Below are 24,470 nucleotides of genomic sequence, written 5' to 3' on the forward strand. Positions count from 1 at the left end.
ACCACGTTCACCCTTCAGGTGCTTCACGAGAACTAAAGCAATGTGGAAGGAAAAAATCAACATTTAATTTTTTTCACAAAAACTTTACTTTGGAAACAATTTTTTTATTTTCACAAGAATATAAGGAGAAAATGGACCACAAAATTTGTTGTGCAATTTCTCCTGAGCATGCCAATGCCCCGTATATGGGGGAAAACCACTGTTTGGGTGTATGGCAGGGCTCAGAAGGGAGGGAGCACTGTTTGACTTTTTGAACGCAAAATTGGCTGGAATCAGTGGAGGTGCCATGTCACGTTTGGAGACCCCCTGATGTATCTAAACAGTGGAACCCCCCAATTCTAACTCCAACCCTAACCCCATCACACCCCTAACCCTAATCCCGACCATAACCCTAACCACAACCCTAACCCCAACACATCCCTAACCCTATTCCCAACCCTAACCGTACTTCCAACCATAACCACAACCATAAACCTAACCCCAACACCACCCTGACCCCGACACCTCCCTAACCCCAACACAACAACCCTAACCCCAAAACAACCATAATCCCAACGATAACCCTAGCCCAACCCTAACCCTAGCCCAAACGTAACCCTAGCCCCAACCCTAACCCTAGCCCCAACCCAAACCCTAACCCTAACCTTAGCCCAATCTTAGCTGAACCCTAACCTTAGCCCAACCCTAGCTGAACCCTAACCCTAGCCCCAACCCTAACCCTAGCCCAACTGTAATCCTAGCTCTAATCCCAACCCTAACCCTAATGGAAAAATGGAAATAAATATATATTTTTTTATTTTGTTATTTTTACTTAAGGGGGTGATAAAGGGGGGTTTGATTTACTTTTTTTATTTTGATCACTATGATAAAGTCTATCACAGTGATCAAAATGAACCAAGAGGAAAAATTTCCTACTGTTGCCAGGTGCCGGCCGACAGAGCATGCAGGTGAACTGCGCATGCACCCACTATTTTCTTCCTGGAAAAAGACATTGCCATCTGGGGGACATCACGGAGGGGTGCAGGAGGGACAAAGGAGGTACCAGGGGAGAATCCAGGGACCCCATTTCTCTCTCCTCTGATGTGCAATCACATCAGAGGAGAGAGAAATTAAACGGTAAATCAGGCTTTTTTTTTGTGGTCGCCGTTATTCCGTGAATAATGGTGATCACAACAGTGGGGTCGGTAAAAACCGACCGAATCATGTTCTCCGGAGTCTCAGCTACCCCCCGGAGAATTTCCGACTCTGGGGGGGCGTTATACACTTATTTCTCAGTGGCGTTAAAAAGTGATGCTGAGGGATAAGTACCCTTAACTGCCGCTGTTAAAAGGCGTATAGGCGTATTGGCGGTCGTTAAGGGGTTAAAAGAAAACACAATAACAGAGCTTTCAATCATGCAAATAACTTTTAAAAAAAGGTAAAAGTTTGCATTTTGCATGCTTCTCTAGAAGGAACTGTGTATGGTTCCTGCACAGGGAAAAACAGTACTGATGAGATCAGTGGTCCCTGTCCGTGTGCCATTCTTATGTACTAATATGGCATCCGTGTGACTACCATGAATCTGTTTGCTGTTCCCAGGTGCCAGCTGCTGAAGGCAGCTCTAATCATTGTCGCCTGGTCTACCTGAGGTTAGCGTGATTAGGCGACAATGATGGGAGTTGTATTCAGCACCCGCTGAGTAAAATTAAGAATTAAATTAAAAAAATTGCATGGGCTCTTGCGTAATTTTCAGAACCAGCAGAGAGAAAGTACCCAGCTGGGTGCTGATGTTAATAATCTGGGAAAAGCAACAATATCCCAAAAGGTTCTCGGGTTTTCAATAACACCTCACAGCCGTTTGCTTAGCCTTTACTGGTTACGGTAATTTACTGGGGATCTCAGAAAAAAATGGCATATAGTCCCAATATAAATTCAAACCAACAAAGGCTAAGCCAACAGCTGTGGGTTGATTTTAATAGCCTGGGAATGGCGATCAATATTGCCCCCCCTCCCGGGCTACCAACATCAGCCCCAGCCACCCCAGAAATATCACGTCTGTAAGATGCTACTAGCTACTTGTCCTATGGCGGCAGCAAGTGGGGTATTAGGGTTGGGGTTGATGTCAGCTTTGTATTGTCAGCTGACATCAAGCCCAGGAATCAGTAATGGAGAGTTATCTATAAGACGCCCCCATTACTAACCCCTTAGTAAGTTTTGAAATAAACACATAGCAAGAATAAAATCCTTTATTTGAAATAAAACTCAACGTCATCTTTTACACATTTATTAAAAAAAAAGTTATACTCACCTTTACACCTAGAATCCATTGATGCCTATGTCCCCTGTAAAAGACAAAAAATAATTTAACAACCATATTCCTCACCTGTCCAACCAGAAGAAAATCCATTGAAGCCCATGTCCCCTGTAAAAGACTAAGAATAATAAGTACCCATATTCCTCATAACCTGCCTTCAGCAGCCGGAGCCTGGGATCAGTGTGAACTGTACCGCTTTTTACCAGACACCAGTACGTGTCACACTTATGACACACAGTTGTAATCCGTGTGTAATCAGTGTGCAATTGTGCGGCATGCATTTTATCTGTGCTGTGCAAAAAAAAATGACACGCCTGTGGGTTTTCCACACGGACACACGGTCCATGTGAAAAACCTGACATATGCGCACTACCATTAAATGTAATGGGTGCGCGTATGTCCACATTTGCGATTTGTGTTCCTTAAAAAATGGACCGCATACGGACATAAAAAATGGACATGCGAAGGGGGCCTTATAGGTACTCCTTTGAAGCCAGTGTGTTATGGGTGCTCTCAGGAAGGCACGGTATCATATGTACTCTTCAGATAACACTGTGTTATGGGCACTCTTCATAGGCACTGTATACGGACTACTTGGCTACAGCACGGATCACTCTGCTGGTCTACGGCTAGACAGGGACCAATAAAATATCATCCTTTGGCCACTTGACAACTGAGGCCTATTACAGGGCATCAGCAGAAGCAAATCTGATGATGTTTCCAGTCACTTGAGGTCTTAGTGATCAAATGCTCAAACAATGGGACATCATTACTCCCTGTCTTGCTAGAGACCACTAAAGCAGCTTGTGCTACACCAAGACTGAGGAACCTTTTTTTCTCCCAAGGGCCATTTAGAAATGTATAACTTAGTTCCGGGCAGTACTAAATTTTCAGCTTGAACCACTGGCAGTACAGGAGTACATCACTAGAACCACCAGCCATACAGAAACAGATCACCAGAACCAGCAGAAATACAGAAATACTTCACCAGAACCACCAGCAGTACACTAATACATCACCTGATGCACCATCAGTACAGGAATACATCACCAGGACCACCAACAGTACATGGTTCATCAACTGTAATGTCAGGTCAGACCAATATACATTTGTATCGCTAGTACAATTAATTTGCTGGGCACAGGTGCAATTCACCTTCTCTGAGCCGCCTTTGAGCTTGCCAGCTAGCTCAGAGAATCCCAGAGAACTGTGGAATTACAGGAAAGGTCATAGTGCTAGGGCGACGGCACACATGCCCACAGATAGAGATCTGAGTGCCACCTCTGGCACGTGTGACATAGGTTCACTACCACTGGTCCAGATTAAGACAATCCATAATATATACAGGTCATGATCTACCTTGAGTCAAGAAACGAATCATATCAGAATGATCAGATAATTAATCCCACCTACGGGCATGTGCACATGTTAAGTATTTTGTATAGAAATTTCTGCATCATTTCTGCATTTCTTGGCAGGAAAAACGCAAAGTAAAATAGTTGCGTTTTTTACTTGAATTTTTGTTGCAGATCTTTGTACACTTATTAGTATGCGTGAAATCTGCAGCACAAACCCTGAAAATATTAGCATGCTGCAGATTGAAATGTGTGCGAAATCTGCAAGTCAAAAATAAGCAATTTGTGCACTTTTCTGGCATCAGGAAAGCTTTTATATTTTCTGACAAATCTGAGCAGAAAAAATGCACAGGCCCTAATGCCGCATATCAGAACTGCATTTCAGGGCTGTTGCAGTCCAATTCTCCATATCAGAAGAAGTACAATGTCCTTCAGAATCACTTCTAAGCCTTTGTTTTCTCAACCCTAGGTGGACGCTGGCTTACGACTGATCTCTCACATCGGCCTGAGTATGTCCCTTGTCTGCTTGTGTCTCTCTTTTCTCACTCTCATCCTCTGTCGGTCTCTGAGAAGCGCTCACACCTCCGTTCTGACCGCTCTTTGCGGATGTCTGTTCTTGGGCCAATTTCTCATTTTGGTGGGTCTTCAACAAACCCAGAATAAGGTAATTATGGCTCCATGAAGTACTGCAGGTCTCCTAGAGCTGATGGGAGATCCTGTTTCTTTTCCTTTAGGCTTAGGTCTCTTTATAACTGCTTTAAAGGGGGATCTACATGACTGCTTCTTTCGCTAAACAGTGCCACACCTGTCCACAGGTTGTATGTGGTATTGCAACTCAGCTCTTTTTCACTTTAAAGGGGTTGCCTACTTTTTGCTTATATTTCATTAACACAATTCAATATGTTTAATGGCATATGGTTCAGTATTCCCTCCAGCCTGCAAGGTGAAGCCCCTCGAACATCTACTGATGCACGTGTAAACTTACTGTTGCGCTCATAGATTCAATATAGCGCCATCTGAGTGCCAATTAGACCATTCATTTTACCATATCTACAATACAATGCATTGGAAAATGAGGGGGGGGAATTCAAGTGTGATGAAATGGTGAAAACAACCAAATATCACCATTGCTTTTTGAGATTTTTCAGTATTCATTGTGCAGTAAAAATGACCTGGCCACGTGATCTCCCATATTATAGCGAATACAGGGATGCCAAACAAGTTTTTTTTTATGTCATTTTTAAAAAAAATTGGGTTTGTGTTTCGATTTTATTTTGTTGGCGACCTGTAACTTTTTCCGTTGGCGAACCTGTGTGATAGTTTGGCTTTTGGCTTAAAGAACAGCATAAAATACATCTCACATAGTCTAATCATAAGAGAATACCCCTCATTGCCTGGAGACTTACCTTATCAAATTTTTGAGGACCATGTCTGTTCCCATATACCAAATGTACCCATATTGGCCCATTGTGAAATCCACAAGACTCTTGTATCCATCCATCTCATGGCAATAGCCTTAAGGGCCTAATCAACTTTTCAATGAGAAGAGTGTGAAGTTAGTGAGACCAGGTCTCCTCGTTCATAATAAGCACAACTTGGGACAGAGTACCACATAGACCATCGATGATTATAACCTCACACCAGACATTTTACTGTCTTTGGTATATATCTGCATTGAAGACTCTATTCATTTGCTATGGTAAAATCATGGCTAGCATGGTGGACGCCAACGGACCACATTATAAGTCAATTGGGTCCGAATGTCTCAGAAAAATGGAGATGCAAATGTGATTATAGTCTAACACTAATTGTCTTCATTTCAGATCCTCTGTGCTGTGATTGCGGGCTGTCTACAGTTCCTCTTCCTCTGTGCATTCTGCTGGATGACTATTGAAAGCTTCCTTCTCTTCTTGACTGTCCGAAACCTTCAAGCTTTGAATTACATGAACTCTCAACGCTCTAATTTCCCATTTGTCTGTCTGATTGGGTTTGGAGTCCCCGTCATCATAACAATTATATCGGTATCATCATATCCAGATCGTTATGGGGAAGAGACACAGTAAGTCCATCATTGAATCAAGACAGGTTCAGGCTGAATAAAACCAATAACCCTCGTAAATGTCTCTGGTAGACAATTGGATAATCTTTGGTGTCTTCATGGGGTGGGCAGCGACATCATAGTCCAAGCTTCAGAATCCAAGATGATCGGACAAGACTGATGAAGCAACGAAAAAATAAAAAATGTCCTGTCATGTTTTTTTTTCTACTCTTTTTTCTTTTAGTTGCTGGCTTAAAATTAGTCACGTCTGGAGTTTCCTTGGTCCAGTTTGCATGTTTATCTCTGTGAGTATCTGGTATCCTTCTTGTCTTCTGACCCTTCTGCGTTCTGTTATATCTTGATAATTTACTTCCTCTTCTCTTCGACTCTTTCATCAGGCTAATTTCGTTCTCTTAGTCCTTACGTTCTGGCTCCTCAAGAAGAAGTTGGCATCTCTAAACGCTAATGTCTCCACTCTAACACATACTCGGTAAGCTCGAGACAAAAAAAACTGTTGGATGTTAGGAGTCATAATATTCCAATTTTGATTAATATTGGGTTTATGGTCATTCAGTATATAAACACATAAATTATGATGCCGTGATAACATATCATAGTCACCTTCTTTACTGTTTTCATCTCTTTTTTGGGTCACTTTTTACTCTGCAGTCAAACATATACAGTCAACACCTGATGTAGATCTATTATACCCATGAATAACATAACAAGAGTTCTTTTAGCCCTTGTGAAAAATATGAACCTAGGCCCCTACCAGCATGTTGTCAGACGGATGCAACCCTGAAATAATCTCCTCTGTCCTGGCCCTCATCTTTTAATTACGTATCCCATCATGGCCCCTATCCTGTATGTAATGTCCCATATCTTAGCCCATGTCCTGTAATAATGTCCCCCATCCTGGCTTTAATCATGTAATACTGACTTCCATGTTGGTCCCCATCTTGTGATAATATTCCTTGTCCTGACCACCATCCTGTGATAATGTCTCCCATCCTGTGATAATGTCCCCGTCCTGGTCCTCATCCTGTAATAATGTCCCCTGTCTTGGCCCTTTCCTGCAATGTCTCCTATCCTGTCCCCCCTTCTGTAATAATGTTCCCCATCGTGGCCCCCATCTATTTATATAATTGTCTATGGGTCACTTCCTTCTGTCCGTCTATCACGGAAATTCCGCATCGCTGATTGGTCGCGGCACAAGGCCGCGACCAATCAGCGACGGGCACAGTGAGGCCGCAAAATGGCAGCTCCCTACTCCCCTGCCGTCAGTGTCCTCTCCATACTCCCCTCCAGTCAGTGCTCACTCCGTTAATGCTGCTATTAACCCTGTTTGACCAACTTTTTACTATTGATGCTGCCTATACAGCATCAATAGTAAAAAGATCTAATGTTAGAAATAATAAAAAAAATAAAAAATCATTATATACTCACCTTCTGTCGGCTCCCGGATCCAGCACAGGCCTTTCCTGCTCCTCACGATGGTCCGGTCCATGCATTGCAGTCTCGCGAGATGATGACATAGCGCTGCGTCATCATCTCGCCAGACCACAATGCACTCTTGCGACCGGAGCGTCGCGAGGAGCATCGGGAAACACCTGGGCTTGATCCGGGGGCCGATGGAAGGTGAGTATATACCTATTTTTTATTTTAATTCTTTTTTTTAACAGCAATATGGTGCCCACATTGCTATATACTACGTGGGCTGTGTTAGATACTGCGTGGGCTGTGTTATGTACTACATCTCTGTGCTATATACTAAGTGGGCTGTGCTATATACTATGTGGCTGTGCTATATATAACGTGGCTGGGCAATATACTACATTGCTGTGCTCTATGCTACGTGGCCTGGGTTATATACTGCATGGGCAGTGTTATATACTACGTCTCTGTGCTATATACTACGTGGCTGTGCTATATACTACGTGGCTGTGCAATATATTACGTGGCTGGGCAATATACTACGTGTCTGTGCTATATACTACGTGTCTGTGCTATATACTACGTAGCTGGGCAATATACTACGTGGCTGGGCAATATACTACGTGGCTGGGCAAAATACTACGTGTCTGTGCTATATTCTACGTGGCTGGGCAAAATACTGCGTGGCTGGGCAATATACTACATGGCTGGGCAATATACTACATGGCTGGGCAATATACTATGTGTCTGTGCTATTTAGTACATGGGCTGTGCTACATACTACGTGGCTGTGCAATATACTATGTGGGCTGTGTTATATACTATGTGGGCTGTGTTATATACTATGTGGCTGTGCTATATACTACATGGGCTGTGTTATATACTACGTGGGCTGTGTTATATACTACGTGGGCTGTGTTATACGCTACTTGACTGTGCTATATTTGTCTGCTGTATCTGTGCATCATGAATCATGGTATGTGTTAAAGAGGGGGCCCACTGAGATTCTTTCGCCCGGGGCCCTCAAAAACCTGGAGCCGGCCCTGGCTTCACTGATTGGTCAGCCCGGCCGCGAACAATCAGCGACAGTCGCAGTCCGCCTGCGAATTGGCACGGAATTTTAACCACGTTTCGCTCATTGGTCACGGCCGGCTGAATCCTGTGTATAAATTGCATTATTCTGAAAACTTCATAAATAAACTACATACATATTCTAGAATACCCGATGCGTTAGAATCGGGCCACCATCTAGTCTATTTATATAATTGCCTTGTAATGTTTTAATTTCCTGTTCTGTCCAGATGTCACCATATCCCAGAATTCCAAGCGGAGGAAGGTCACCAACCGCCATATTAGGACACCCAAGTGATGGGTGTCTCAATATGGAAACTGCTGCTGGTACCAACCTATTGCGCGGTACCACCAGTGAAACACCGTCGCACCACACACACGCACACACACACACTCTTTATATGCCGTATGCACCACACACACACGCTCACACACTCTCACACTCACACACTCACATTCACACACACACTCACACACACACACTCACGCAGCCTTTTGTGCGGTACCACCAGCGGAACACCGTCGCGAACCCGCGGCCGCCAGGATCAGTCGAATGATTCACTGACTGCCGTCATCTTTGTACAGGAGGAGCGCATGTGCAGTTTTAATGTGACTGCCGCTTTCTGCACAAAGATGGCGGCGGTCTGATTTACTGCGCCTGCATGAATTCCGCGCAGGTGCAGTGAATCATTCAGCTGATCCCGGCGGCAGATGCGCGACGTGTTTACAGGCAGAGGAAGCCGGTCACATTAAAGGGGTTTTCCCACAAACGAAAGTTCATTTTAAAAATTGACTGTGTCTGACCGTGTACGGAGCATACCACATCTCCTGGGCAGGGGAGGAAACAACAAATAATACTGACATTACAGCAGGGGATCACAGTGGATTCATTTTGTGAGGTAAAATATTTCACTGATTTCACTGTTTTTAAAAAATATTTTACCTCACAAAATGTATCCTCTGCGATCTCCTGCTGTAATGTCAGTATTGTCTTTTGCTTCCTCTCCTGCCCAGGAGCTGGTACACGGTCAGACACAGACAATTTTTTTAATGAACTTTTGTTCGTGGGAAAACCCCTTAAAAATCAAATATCAATGCCAACATAGCTCCTCATAAAAAGTATGCCAATGACAATGAAAGGAAAGCAGCAAAGGCACAAAGTCGCAGACAACAAACGGCAAATGAGACTCTTGAAGAGCAACAGCATCGCTGGGACAACACCAATGCATATAAGCGTAGGCATCAATCACATGAGTCCCTTGATGCAAAAGTCATTAGATTATCACAGGATGCCAGTAGGCAACAACAGCGCCGCATGCCTGCCCCCATCGTGATATTACTGCCTTCCGATGTGATAGCATCGGGCCTCCATCTAGTGCTGTAATAATCTACCCCATCTTGGCAACCATCCTGCAATAATGCCTCCTTTTCTAACCCCATGTTGTGTTAATGTCACCAATCCTGGCCCCTATCCTGTATTAATGCTCCCATCTTGGCCCCTCCTGTAAAAATGTTGCCTATCCTGGCCCCCATTCTCTAATAATGTCACCTATCCTGTTCACTTCCTGTAATAATGTCCCCCATCTTGGCCCTTTTCTATAATAATGTCCTTGATCCTGTAATAATGTCCACCCTGTCCTGGCGCCTTCCAGTCCCCCATCCTTGCCCTTTCCTGTAGTAATATCCCCCTCCTTGTAATAATGTCCCCCATCCTAGCCCATATCATGTAATAATGCCCCCAGTCGTGTAATAATGTCCTCAGTCCTGGTGCTCTTTTCCGACACATTAAAAAAAATTCATAAATAAACCATTCTTCTCATCTGTCTCTGCTACTGCGGAAAACAGCATCCTCATCTTGCTTCACATTCGGTGCATGGAGCAGCACATGGCAGTGACGTCATGCACCACTCGTGACTGGTACACAGACAACAGCTGCCGGCATCTGACTGTCTGGCAGCCTGTATGGCTTTTGTGGTGCAGGGAGCCAATGCCTCTCTGCACCGCAACACATTTCAGCTGAATGTACGTCCAAGGATGCACATTCAGCTGAAAATAGCACTGACATGGGTTGGCCACCTGACTGTATAGGCCCAGTCGCACACTTTGTGACCGCCATCATTATGCCCCTGTTGAGCACTAATCTTGGCTTTTTCTGGCATCCCCATAGGGAATGACTGGAGCACAGGTTCAGCATGTGCAGTGTTGCTCAATTCTAAAAATGTTCCCCATTCTGCTGATCAGTCTCAGCAGTTAAACTCCCACGACCTATAGTTATTATCTATTGTTTAAATAGGTGATATCTTATCTATAATGGACAGCCACTATAATAAACTCTGAATTAAATTCTGAAAATATGGAATTACATAATTTGACCCTTACTCTCCCCGCAGCCTGCTGATATTCAAGGCCTTTTCCCAGCTCTTCATACTCGGCTGTACATGGATCATTGGCCTCTTTCAGTTCGGATCTGAGTATCTTGTTGCGTCTTACATCTTCACCATCTGCAACAGTCTCCAAGGAGTTTACATCTTCATAGTTCATTGTCTGCTCAACCGCCAGGTGGTTCACCACCCATTATTTCCTACATTGTCCCAATATGATCACAGTCTCTAAATGAAGGTTACTGGATGCTCTTCTTACCTTTCCTTTATAGGTACGCGAAGAGTACAGCAGAGTGTTCAGGAGGCTTTATTCCAAGAAGTCCACATCGGACACGACGACTGGTAGTACTGTGCCCATGACTATAAAATCAGTAAGTCTCAGTATTATCTAATATCCTATCCTTTTACCATTTTTCTGGTCAGTTTCCTCATTTTTTTTGGGGATGAGAAAAAAATGGAGGTTTTCCCAGCTTCTCCTATCAAACTGAAAATTGACACCACACAGATGACATCCAAATACTGGTCGATTTTTTTCACGGGCCCATAGACTTTCATTGATGAGTTTCATCTGACTCTCAGATCAATATCGAACAAGTCTCCGTGCTTTTGTGTGGACCACCGGGTCTCAGGAAAAAATAAGACATTCACCGTGTGTCCGTGTGCAAAACACGTAGACATGTCCGTTTTTTACCGGCAGCACGGACCACAATACGGACAGCACACGTGCACACGGAGAACAGTGTACACTCTCCTCTGTGTGCACGTACCGCCCGCAGGATAGACACCGCTACAGTAAGCGCTGTCCCGCCTGCGTGTGGTGCTGAAGCCAATATTCATCCCCAGCGTTGGCTGGAGAGAAGGAATGAAAAATCAATGTTTTTTTTATTCGCCCCCCCCACCCCCCCTCCTGCCGGGTAATACTCACCCAACTCCTGCGATGTCTCCTCTCAGCGCCGGCAGCAGGTCCTGTGTGAGCGGTCACATGGTCCCGCTCATTACAGTGAGGAATATGCGCCACACGCAGGGGACAGCGCTTAACTGTAGCACTGACTCCTGCACGGTCCGTGTGGTCCTCAGTCGGCACACGGGCGGCACACGGCTGCCGCACGTGTGCCACACTGATGTGCTACGTGAGCACACGGATACACGGACACGGATAATTCCGGTACCGATTTCTCCGGTACCGAAATTATCTGGACGTGTGAAAGAGGCCTAAGCTGGCTATTAAAAATTACTGATTAGTGATTATATATCTCATTGACATATCTCTATCTATCTATTCTATCTACTCTATTCTGACAGTTCGGGCTATGAATTTTCGGTACTTGGCTGATGAAATGTCAGGTTTCCTTTGAGATGTGTGTGTAAAATTCGGACGGCACGTGTGCCGTGCATTTTTTTTTTCTTCCACCCATTCACTTGCACCAATCCAATCCGATTCTCACAGACAGTCGCAGCATGCTGCAATTTTTTTTCTCAGCCCGATCCGAGCAGAGAAAAAAAAAATCGCAGATGAGCGCTGATTCATTTGAGTGAGTGAACCCTCATGTTGTCCCAGGCAAATTTGTATACCCATCAATTTTTTAACCAAAATCCCATGCCACATGGACCCGTGTAAATTCAGTAGAAATTATGGCATATTTGTGCATTGGACTGCATATGGGCATATTAAAAAAAAACGGCGCTTCAGCAATACTGAAGTACTGATATACTATACAGCACACTAATTTTTCCGTATGACCATGAAAAGGACACGATTTTAAGCAATATGGATACCTTCCTTCAGTTTCAGGAGGTCGCCTCAATGCTCTAGTGTTTGGAACTCAGGAATGTGAGGGTCCCAGCACTTCTGAAACTGATGGTGCCCGTATCGTACCAGATCAACATTTTCCTGGTAAGGTTCCCCAAACAGCAAAGAAGGTGCAGAGTATGCTCCAAGAGGGGAATACAAAAGGACACAATTTACCATTGTGAAACCTGCCCTGAGAAACCTGACCTTTACATTAAAGATTGCTTATATCCATAAATTAATAAAATTTGGCTTGATCCTGTTGACACTTGTATAATCTGATGCACTCTGCACAACTTATACATACCACCCTATTATAAATTCATACACCAGTAAAACCAAAAGCATTATTGTCATTACTATAGTTATGCCTCTAGACAAATCCTGAAAGGGATCAGTTTTCAAAAATGGGGTCACTTGTGGGAGGTTTCCACTGTTTAGGCACATCGGGGGCTCTCGAAACGCGACATGGAGTCTACAGACCATTTCATCAAAGTCATCAAAATGTCACTCCTTCCCTTCCAAGCCCTGCCGTGTACCCAATCAGTAGTTTCCCACAACAAATGGGGTATCAGCGTAATCAGGAGAAATTGCTCAACAAAATTTGGGGTCCGTTTTCTCTTTTTACCCTAGTGAAAATTAAAACATTTGGGGCTAAAGCAACATTTTTCTGGGAATTTTTTTAAATCATTTTTACGGTTCAATGTGGTAATATTCTATGAAGAACTTGTGGGTTCATGGTGCTCATCACATGTCTAAATACATTTCTTGATGGGTCTAGTTTCCAAAATGGGGTCACTTTGGGGGGTTTCCACTCTTTAGACACATCAGGGCCTCTCCAAACACATTCAAAAACTCAAACAATGCTCCTGTCCTTCTGAGCCCTGCCGTGTGTCCAAACAATAGTTTTCCCCAACAACTGGGGTGTCTGAGTATTCAGGAGAAATTGAACAACAAATTGTATGGTCTATTTTCTCCTGTTACGTTTCTGGAAATAAAAAATTCGGGGGTAAAACAACATTTTTGTGGGAAAATTCGATTTTTTTTTTTATTTTCATGGCTCTATGTTATACAATTTTGTGAAGCACCTAGGGGTTCAAGGTGCTCACCACACATCTAGATAAAATCCCTGAGGGTCTAATTTCCAAAATGAGGTTACTTGTGGGGCGTTGCCACTGTTTAGGTACATCGGATCTCCAAACGTGACATAGTGTCTGCTCTCGATTCAAGACAGTTTTGCGTACAAAAGATCAAACGGTGCGCCTTCCCTTTCAAGCCATGCGTTATACCCAAACAATAGTATTACACCACATATAGTGGCTATCTAAGTAATCAGGAGAAATTGCACAACAAGTTGTATGGTCGATTTTCTCTTGTTACCTTTGCAAAAATAAAAAATTTGGGGCAAAAACAACATTTTTGTGAGAAAATGTGATTTTATTTATTTTCATGGCTCAATCTTATAAAATTCTGTGAAGCCCCTGAAGGCTTAAGGACTCACCATACAGCTAAATAAATTGATTGAGTGGTCCAGTTTCCAAAATGAGGCTACTTGTGGTCAGTTTCTGCTGTTTAAGCACATCAGGGGCTCTCCAAACGCAACATGGCATCCGCCTCTATTCCAGACAATTTTGGGTTCAAAAAGTCAAATGGCGCTCCTTCCCTTCCGAGCTCTGCCATGGGCCCAAACAGTGGACTTCCCCACATATAGGGTATCGGCACGCTCATAAGAAATACCCCAACCAATTTTGGGGTCCATTTTTTCCTGTTACCCTTGGGAAAGTTAAAAAAAAAATGTGTCTAAAGTAAATTGTTTGTGAAAAAAAAAATTTGTACATTTTTTTCCACATTGCAAAAATTCCTGTGAAGCATCTGAATGGTTAATAAACTTTTTGAATGTGGTTTTGAACACCTGGAAAGAAGCCGTTTTTAGAATGGTGTCACTTTTGGGTATTTCCTATCTTATAGACCTCAAAGTCACTTAAAATGTTAGGTGGTCCCTAAAATAAAAAAAAAGGTTTTGTAAATTTTGGTAAAAGGAGAAATCGCTGGTCAATTTTAACCCTTATAACTTTCTAACAAAAACAAATTTTAGTTTAAAAAATTGTGCTGATGTAAAGTAGACATGTGGGAAATGTTATTTATTAACTATTTTGTGTAAAGCGTCTCTCTGATTTAAGGGCATAGGAATTCAAAGTTTGAAAATTGCCAAATTTTTCAAATTTTCACCAAATTTCCATTTTTTTCACAAATAAATGCAAGTTATATTGAAGAAATTTTACCGCTATCATGAAGTACCATATTTCATGAAAAATAGCCTGTGAATCAGCGGGATCCGTTGAAGCGTTTCAGAGTTATTACCTCATAAAGTGACACTGGTCAGAATTGTAAAATTTTGCCTGGCCATTAACTTGCAGGCCACCTTGGGAGGTAGAGGGGTTTATGCTTGGTGAGATGTTCTTTTCCTGAACTTCTGTGCCCTTTTTTCTCCACATGTACTGTACCTTTGATGATTGTGGCCAAAGTGTTCTATTTTAACCTCATCGGTCTACAGGACTTGTTTCTAAAATGCATCAGACTTGCTTAGATGTTCTTTTGCATACTTCTAACTCTGAATTTTATGATGAGGATGTAGGAGAGGTTTTCTTCTGTTGGCTCTTCCGTGAAGGCCATATTTATGCCGGTAACTCTAAACATTAGAACAGAACAATCTATCGCAACTCCAGAGTCTGTTAAATCTTTCTGATGATCTTTTGCAGTCAAGCGGGGGTCCTAGTTTGCCTCTCTAGTATTCCTAGAAGCATCTCTCAATGAAATTTTGCTTGGTCTTCCCGACTTTATATTGACCTCCACTGTTAATGTTACCTGCCATTTCTTAATTACATTTCGGACTGAGGAAAGGGCAACTTGAAAACCCTTTGCTATCTTCTTATAGCATTCTCTTGCTTTGTGGGCCTCCACCATTTTTAGTTTTGGAGTGCTAGGCAGCTGCTGATTTTTGGCACAAGGTTAAAGGAGGCTGTGTTTTTATAAATTTGCATCACCTGGCCTTTCCTAATGATGATAGGAAAAAAAGCCATACCCATAACGGGCTAATTAAGGTCTATAACCTTGGTCAAAGGTGTCTGAGCACACAAATCTCCAAGGGTGCCTAAACTTTTGCATCAGCCCATTTTCCTTTTTGTAATTTTTAAAATGTAAAAAATAACAATATTTTTTGGGAGGCCAAAATACAAAGGAAATGTATCATCTTTAAAGGGAACCTGTCACCCCGAAAATCGGGGGTGAGGTAATCCCACCGGCATCAGGGGCTTATCTGCAGCATTCTATAATGCTGTAGATAAGCCCCCGATGTTACCTGAAAAAGGAGAAAAAGACGTTATATTATACTCACCCAGGGGCGGTCCCGCTGCTGGTCTGGTCAGATGGGCGTCTCCGGTCCGCTGCGGCGCCTCCCATCTTCTTTCCATGACGTCCTCTTCTGATCTTCAGCCACGGCTCCGGCGCAGGCGTACTTTGCTCTGCCCTGTTGAGGGCAGAGGATAGTACAGCAGTGCGCAGGCGCCGGAAAGGTCAGAGGCTCGGCGCCTGCGCACTGCAGTACTTTGTCTGCCCTCAACAGGGCAGAGCAAAGTACGCCTGCGCCGGAGCCGTGGCCGAAGATCAGAAGAGGACGTCATGGAAAGAAGATAGGAGGCGCCGCAGCGGACCGGAGACGCCCATCTGACCAGACCAGCAGCGGGACCGCCCCTGGGTGAGTATAATCTAACGTCTTTTTCTCCTTTTTCAGGTAACATCGGGGGCTTATCTACAGCATTATAGAATGCTGCAGATAAGCCCCTGATGCCGGTGGGATTACCTCACCCGCGATTTTCGGAGTGACAGGTTCCCTTTAACTTTATCCCTTCTGGAGATCATTTCATCTTTAACTTTCTTTACTGCTTGCAATAGCAGTAATTTTGACCAGGGGTACCCAAACTTTTACATGCCGCTTTATATGAGGACTTAATTGCTGCAGATGATACTGGCACAGCTCCTGAGCCTGCAACATCCCGTAATGTTATTGTACCGGAAAGTGCTGGAAGTTGCTTCAGTCTTTGACATACAGCTTTATAAAAGTTTTGGAAGACGTTTAAAGCATTGTTATTATGTGCCAGTATGGTCACTGAGATATTCAAGAATCTCAAGAATCTCAAAAAAGCTGGATGACAGCCATTGTGAGTGATACCCTGGGATCCCAAAATAAATATACGTAAATGTGTTGTCCTTTATAAAGTTTTTCTGCCTCGGAAAATTGAATAGATTTTAAAATAACTATCATAAAAATACTCACCCTCTTCAGATGATGCACTGCCTCTCCACCGCTGTGTCGGTCATTGTTGATAGGTTGCAGCGGTGACATCACATCAACAGTGCACATGACTGTTGCAGCCAATCACTGATATAAGGCACAAAATGCAGAGTCAGGTGATTGGCTGCAGAGGCAGCACAGCACCCAGGGAGGGTGAGTATTTCTGTGATTGCTCTTTTAACGGTATGCAAAGTCATGGACCACTAACATTAATGGGAATCTGTCACCAGGTTTTTGCTTCCTCCTCTGAGCACAACATAACGTACAGCCAGAGACCCTGATTCTAGCAATTTGTCACTTAGTTTACTAACTGCAGCAGTTATGATACAATCAGAGTTTTTAGATGAAGCGGAACTCAGAAGAGGGGGCGTGGTCAGACCAGGGCTCACATGAGCTGTAGTCCAGGCAGTGATAATCTCCTGGTAATAAAACATTCATTGCATTGAAACAACAGCACACAGCCTAATAAGTGACACATCTCTGAAATCTGCGTCTCAGCTCTTACCTCATGCTGCCCTCACATTACATAGCAAATACCTGCTGACAGATTTCCTTTAAGTAACATTATTGACGTCTCATTTCTTATAACACTGTGGTAACTTGTTGTTTTGCGATTACGACTGGTAATGTATGAATGAATGAATTAATTAATTAATTGAAAATGGAGTGCTACTATTGCTCTCATCAGTGGGGTGCCTCCCTAAACTGATATGGTGCGATCAGTGGTGAAGGCGTCAGACTGAGTAGGTTATACACTATTGACAATTGTGAATAATATCAGCTGTGAATGCATTCAGCCATTTCCAGGAGGAATAACAGAGGAACACTCAAGGCGGATTTCTAAGAAAAGATGTTAAAACATTATTATTTCATGTGGAATAAAACCATTTATTAATAGAGATGTCAGAAGCTGACAACTAATGGTATCTATCTGTAGGGTCAGCTGTCCTGTATAGTCTAGTAATATTTTGGAGAGACGCCCCCAGACTATAATACATTTTACATTATTATAAATCTCCTTATTTTAGTAGCTCAGATCACCAAGTAATGCATTGTGATCCTTTCACAGAGTCAAGTCTTTGCGGCATCAAAAGAAGACGACGTGCGCAACATGGAGATGAGCTATTGAGAATTAATGGACTCTTCATGTTCCCGTCCCTTTACCAAAATGTATTACACCACCAAGGGCATAAAGTCCATATAAACAATATGAAGACCTCAGGGCACCTCCTCCCTGCTGGCGCCATGATGAAGATGATAGCCAAGCAGTTGGATTAGGACAACCAGAGGCCATGATTTTGAGTGCCCACCCACCATCTATACCAGCTTTTACTTGTACTGTCATCGTCATTACTACCACTGTACATAAAGGACCTATCATCAACAAGGTATATTGAGTTATTTGTGACTCATCCCATGAAAAAAATAGAACCTAATGACAAGTGATTGGCTTCAAAGTCACCCCCAAATGGCATTATCTTCTGCTACATTTGGGACCCTTTATGGTGGCACAGCCTGGGTCTCCGGAGGATCCTCTGGTACTCTGCATCTGAATCAAGAATGAGAATGGATTTACTTTAAAAACTGAAATAAGGTCCGAAAGCAAGATTGGGAAGAGGATGGTGGGCTCCCACTCCATCCAGACTGTCTGTGTCCTGAACTGTTTAATCAGGTTCATCAGGAGCAAGCTGAGATGTCTGCTTAAAGGGGGCCTGATACCACATCAGAAGTGGTCACTTTTCGCTCTTATTTTATTCCCACTGTTCCCCCGAATATTCCATTTTCGGGGTATTTTTAAATCCTCCATACGGTTCCACAAATAAAGACCTTTTTATTTAATGCTAAGTTTTATGGTCTTTACTAAGGGGGCGTGGCTCACGGGGTAATAATGCAGAGACCTCTAAGGACACGCCCCCAAAGAATTCACTGAGCCACGCCCCTTAGTGAAGACAATAAAAATTAGCACCAAATAAAATGGCCTCATATCTCTAGAACTTTATGGCGGATTTAAAAAAAAAATAAAAACCAGAATACTCAGGAGAACAGCGGAAATAAAATAAGAGCAAGACCTTGACATTTTTAACCTGGTGCCAGATCCTCTTTAATAAGGGTTTTCTTATGTAACTATATTTTAACAAGTGAAGGGGCATTATTTTGTGGCAGTAATATATTGGTATTACACGTACCGTGCCGATCTCCTCCTTTTTGAAGAGCTGCCCTCGCAGACTGCAGAGATTTCCCGACAGTTGATGGAGGATCATGAGACCAAACAAGACAACCCGCCTCCTCCAATGAAAAAAACGCTGTATATGGGAAAACATTTCTATCGGAGGAGGCAGATGGGATTTTATGTGGTTCTGTGGTGTGAATTATTTTACCTTGTGGCAAGAAAATAAAACCGGATGGGCTATCCTCAGTGTGGGAGCGAAATTCTTTGTGTGCCAACCGCTATGTTTTTACTTAAACTTGTGAAATGTTCTAATAAATAAATTATACATTTTATGAAAAGGTTACAATGCCCTCATAGAAGTAATATAGGCACTCTTTCCATAGACAAACAGGCTCATTACTATTTTGTTTAATTAGCAGTGTAACATGTAACCACTAGGCTCCATGTCAAAATTTCCGCTTTGTATTCTTACAGCTAGACAACTTACAATATGCCACTAGAGGGCGCTCACCACTTAGAGATTTACATTACACACTACTGTTGCACTCAATAGTGCATTCATGTATGATGAGCTCCCTCTAGTGGTGGCAGAAAGAGTAGTATCATTTAACTCCAGATTTTCTTATAGATTGCTCAGAACAGAATTTGGCTTGAATCCCTGGGACAAACATCTGCCGCTATTGTGGAGAAGTGCCAGTCCATTCTGTAGACATGGAGAAAGAAGATGTCTAACATTAGAAGCAGTTATTCCCATCTGCAGATATGGGGTTAATCTGCAGGTGAATAGTGCCCGCACTTACCCGAACGCTGCAGAATGAGAATTAACTTTATTCTCCCTGGCAGCGTTTGAGTTTCAGTAAAGGGGTGATGACGGCGTGGGTCCAGTCACTGCTTTAAGAATACAGAACATCCGCTGTATCCGCTCCCCGGGCCTTGACTGACAGCCGACCCCAATGCAGAGCCAGTGCCAGCTGCCGCTCTATATAGTGCGATGACTGAACCCACGGGCACCGACCCGTAACTGAAACACGAACGCTGCCAGGAAGAATAAAGTTCATTTTCTCCCAGCAGCGTTCGACTAAGTGCAGGCGCTGGGCAGGTATAAGCGGGTCACTTAGTACCCTGTTTGTGCTCGTCACACTGGCCACCCTCGGTCCCTTCAGGAGTGTGGCCCTGGCCTACACCTAGTACCGTACATCTACACTGGTACTAATGGCCCAGTTCACTTGGGTTTCCTTGTCACCACAGCAGACGTGCGTCTTCGTACAATGATCAGCTTCCGATCTTTGATGTTCGACCTGCGGCATCTGGATATCGGGTCTTGGTTGGTGAAGACTGAACTTTGGGTCTCGACCAACTCAGTCTGGGCTTCAGTGCTTGACCAACGATGTCTCGCCTGCCTTTGTCTCCCGCCAGCCTTCGGTCGCTCAGCCTCTGCTTTCAGCTGCTCACATGCCATCTCGGTCTTGCTTACTGGAGCCAACTGCCTTCGTGCCTTACCACCTCAGCCTTTTATATTTGATAACTGCGCCACAGGTAACACCTGACCTGGTGTTTCCTTCAAATTCATCCCTCCAGAAATGCTTCCTCCGTCTTTTAGTTCCACCATACTTGGTTCACTCAACATTTGGTCGTGTGTGCCATAGAACATTGATGAATCACATCTTCTTACACAGGCTTGGGTCTACAAGTGTTCAGTCATTCTATGTGACTGCAGACTTGTGAATCCTCACAGTGTGCAACCGCAAGTTTTCAATTTGTATACTTCCATCGACATTCCGACTAGACGTGTCTGGCTTCGCTTAATTCACTTGCATTGCGCACGGCCGCACATGGTATATGATGGCATGTATGTAAATTGCATACTTGCGGTCATGCACCTGCCTGCTCTCGGTGCTAGAGGATCCTGACAGTGTGCACACTATGAGGATTTACAAGTCTGCAGTCACGTAGTGACTGCGAACTTTAACCCCAATCCTGGGCAACCCATTAAACTTCAACTCTTTCCAATCCAGTTTGTTTGCAAAATTTATGGCTTTCGTTAATTGGTCTATTTACAAAAATATTGGCCAAAACATAAAAAATAAACACCTATAATGGCAACTTTTTACAAGGATTATGTACAACTGCTGGAAAAGTCAAGCCAGTCCACACATATCACACCATACTAGCTCCATATGCAGCTCCATGTGGCAATCTGCAAAAACAGATGAGTGCCAGATCTGCCACTAAATATGTGAGATGTGTGTCGGCTCACCAAGGTGATATAAATTGTTGTGGATTCTGTTTTTGGGCTCCCTCTGGTGGTTACAGATGGTACTGGGTGACTTGTGTTCTCTGTGGTCTCTGGTGTCCACCTGTTCTATCAGGATATGGGAGTTTCCTATTTAACCTGGCTTTCTTGTCATTTCCTCGCCGGCGAGCAATGTAATCAGTGTGTCTTGTTACCTCTGCTTTCCGCTTCAGTAATCTTCAGGACAAGCTAAGTTTTTGATTTTCCTGTTCCACGTTTTGCTTTATTTTTGTTTTAGTCCAGCTTGCAGTTATGTGATTCCTTGTTGCTGGTTGCTCTAGTGGGCTGATATTACTCCTCATGTTCCATGAGTTGGCACATGAGTTCAGGTAATTTCAGGATGGTTTTTTGTAGGGTTTTTCGCTGACCGCGCAGTTCACTTTTGTATCCTCTGCTATCTAGTTTTAGCGGGCCTCATTTTGCTGAATCTGTTTTCATTACTACGTATGTTCTTTCCTCTCATTTCACCGTCATTACATGTGGGGGGCTGCTATTTCTGTGGGGTGTTTCTCTGGAGGCAAGAGAGGTCTTTGTTTCTTCTAATAGGGGAAGCTAGTCCTTCGGCTGGCGCGAGACGTCTAGAATCATCGTAGGCACGTTCCCCGGCTACTGCTAGTGTTGTGAATTAGGTTCAGGATCGCAGTCAGCTCAGTTTCCATCACCCTAGAGCTTGTTCTGTTTTTTGTGTGCTTGTCCTTTTGTGATCCCCTGCCATTGGGATCATGACAATAAATGTGTATACCTGTGTCCGCATCAGTATAATACTGCACCTTTTGTAAATAGGTTTGTCCCAGTTCCCGGAGTGTTAAGAGGTAATATGCGGCCGGCTTAGACAGGCACGGCAGTAGGTAGATTTACAAAAAGCATAGTAAGTACAGATTGTTTGGGTGCCACACTGTACAGCACAAGAGTCTCAGCCTTCCGGCTGTTTTTAATTTTCTGGTTGAGTCATCTGTGGTGCCCCAGGGTCCTGGTCGTCACAGTAGCATTGCTTTCCTCACGGGGAGAGTGATGTTACGCTTGAAGGCAAGAAGGGATAACTGTAACCAGGTTCCACAAACATGCAACACATTCACACTCCAGGTCTCCAGAGGGAGCTTTTGATCCTATTTACTAGGTGACTCCCCCATATATATATGGTAGTCTGTAGGGAAAGTTATAGAGTTCTTGCCAGGAAATAGACTGGATCAGTCTGAGGCAGAAGGGGGTTTATGGAGCTGTGTAGCCGCAGTGTAGCAGTTCCCGGAAAGAGACATTCAGAAAGCCGAACACATTGCAGTGAACGTGCAAGAGAGCAAAGCACAGGAGAGGATACCAGGGGGAGACGAGCCCCGAGCAGGCTGCCTCCTTCTGAGGTGCAGAAACCAGTAGCCGGAACACCGAGGATCGTAAGGCCCTCCACGACTTAAATCAGAGATCGGCAGGACAGCTGAACTCCATGTTATCTGTCCGCCTTAGTACCCAGGAGGCACGATGACACCCTTAGAGGCTGGGGCGTGCTAGAGTCCCTATAAACCGCCTCAAGTCACCAGTCATACGGGTCGTGTCCTATCCTATACGGGGGACAGAGAGAGAGAACATCTGTGAGGACCTTATGTGACGCCCTAGGCAGTAAGGGACTACAACACCGCGGTGCTAGAGGAAGGCTTTGATTTCCACCTTGGTAAGGGAACTCCTAACTTGCCTCCAAGCCGGCCGGATCCTGCCTGCCCTGTGATCTGGTGCCCTGGACTGTGGCTTCTGAAGTCTTCAGTAAATAAGGTAAAGAGACTGCAAACCTGTGTTCTCCTTCTTCACTGCACCTCTCACCATCTTCCATCTACACATCTGGAGCCCTGAGGATATACTTCACCTGTGGGAAGATATACCATCTAGCTGCCATAACATCAACCCAGAAGAGCCCTTAAAGCAGCGTCGGTCCCCACTGACCGAATACCACAGGTGGTGTCACGAACATAAACTTTATTCCCTTTAAAGACCTTTCCCTTTTAAAATGGGCGCCCAGGGCTACGGACCGGGTCGCCATCGTGACAATCCCCCTGTGAACACCACCGGACCCGGTACCAAGTACCCCACGGCCCAGACGAGGCAACTCACATCCACATATCTAAGTAAAATGATTACGGTGAGTGAACTGTGTAGGAGTCGGTTTTCTTGCCAGTGACCTCGCTCTATCCTGAGGAATACACCACGGTACAAGACTTACAATTTGGTGTAGTTGGCAGCATACAGCAATCGTTGTGGACAGGAACGTGGCGGAAAGCAATTCCCTAGTGCTGGTTCAGGGCCCAGTTTAAGGTGCCCCAGCCCAGCAAGGCCAGCTTGACCCGACACAGGCTAGCAAATCAGCAAAAGTGTAGCCAGTAAGGCCAGCCCAGGCAAGGTACCTTCCGTCAGGGACACTGCTTCAGCACATGGCCAAGTTCAACAATAGTAACATGGGTTTTCAGGATTGGATAGAGAGAGTTCAGAGTGCGGTCCAGGTGTGCAACCTGACCCCGGAGTTACAAGCAGCGGTAGCTCTGAATGAGCTAGAGGGTGATGGCAGGCGGACATTGATGGTTCACTCTGAAACTGAGATGGAGACACCACATTGCTCTGCTGGACAGGGTCTATGGGTCCCATGTGCAGGTGGTGCAGCTAAAGAGCGAGTTCTTTAACCTGATGCAGTACCCTGATGCCCTTCAGGAGGCGATACAGGAGATCCGGAGATGCAACCTAGCAGGCATGGGCGCCTTTCAAGAGCTGGATCGACTCCTGAGAGACCAATTCATTGCTTGGATAGCTAATAATACCTTGAACGACAAGCTCCAAGAGATGATTCGAGGAAACTCAGCTCTGAAGTTCGACGACATCTACCTGGCCACCCTAGAACAGGCGAAGGAGTCAAATCTTGTGTTCAAGAAGTCAGTGAGTAGTGCCCAAATTATCGAAGGTTCGATTGGGTCAGAGGAGGTGACAACACTGAGGGAGGCGGTCCAGACTCTGACAACAGCAATGTAAGAACAAATACGGGAGCTCCATTTAGAGCAGTGTTCCCCAACTCCGGTCCTCAAGAGCCACCAACAGGTCATGTTTTCAGGATTTCCTTAGTATTTCACAGGTGATGAAATTATTGCCTGTGAAGGTGATGCAATTTTCACCTGAGCAATACTAAGGAAATCTTGAAAACATGACCTGTTGGTGACTCTTGAGGACCGGAGTTGGGGAACACTGGTTTAGAGGTAACTCAGATGAGGACTCAGGCACTCTATGCACTGCCAACAGTACCATGGTCATGAGGCCCTATGGCAAG

The 24,470-nt window shown here is 44.2% G+C and overlaps 1 protein-coding gene across 2 annotated transcripts in view; it reads left to right on the forward strand.

Annotated features, from left to right (window-relative positions):
* The window catches only part of LOC138677002 (adhesion G protein-coupled receptor E3-like), a 107,610-nt gene extending 88,486 nt beyond the window's left edge, over positions 1-19,124 (forward strand). For both annotated transcript variants that reach the window (XM_069766774.1, XM_069766775.1), the window contains 7 exons: positions 4,118-4,312; positions 5,472-5,707; positions 5,931-5,991; positions 6,085-6,176; positions 10,582-10,750; positions 10,845-10,943; positions 17,782-19,124. In XM_069766774.1, coding sequence (XP_069622875.1) covers positions 4,118-4,312; positions 5,472-5,707; positions 5,931-5,991; positions 6,085-6,176; positions 10,582-10,750; positions 10,845-10,943; positions 17,782-17,841 — 912 coding nt within the window. In that variant the 3' untranslated portion in view covers positions 17,842-19,124. The remainder of the gene's footprint in view (positions 1-4,117; positions 4,313-5,471; positions 5,708-5,930; positions 5,992-6,084; positions 6,177-10,581; positions 10,751-10,844; positions 10,944-17,781) is intronic.
* The last annotated feature ends 5,346 nt before the right edge of the window (positions 19,125-24,470 follow it).

This window comes from Ranitomeya imitator, chromosome 4 (genome assembly GCF_032444005.1).
Source record: "Ranitomeya imitator isolate aRanImi1 chromosome 4, aRanImi1.pri, whole genome shotgun sequence".
NCBI classification, from domain to species: domain Eukaryota; kingdom Metazoa; phylum Chordata; class Amphibia; order Anura; family Dendrobatidae; genus Ranitomeya; species Ranitomeya imitator.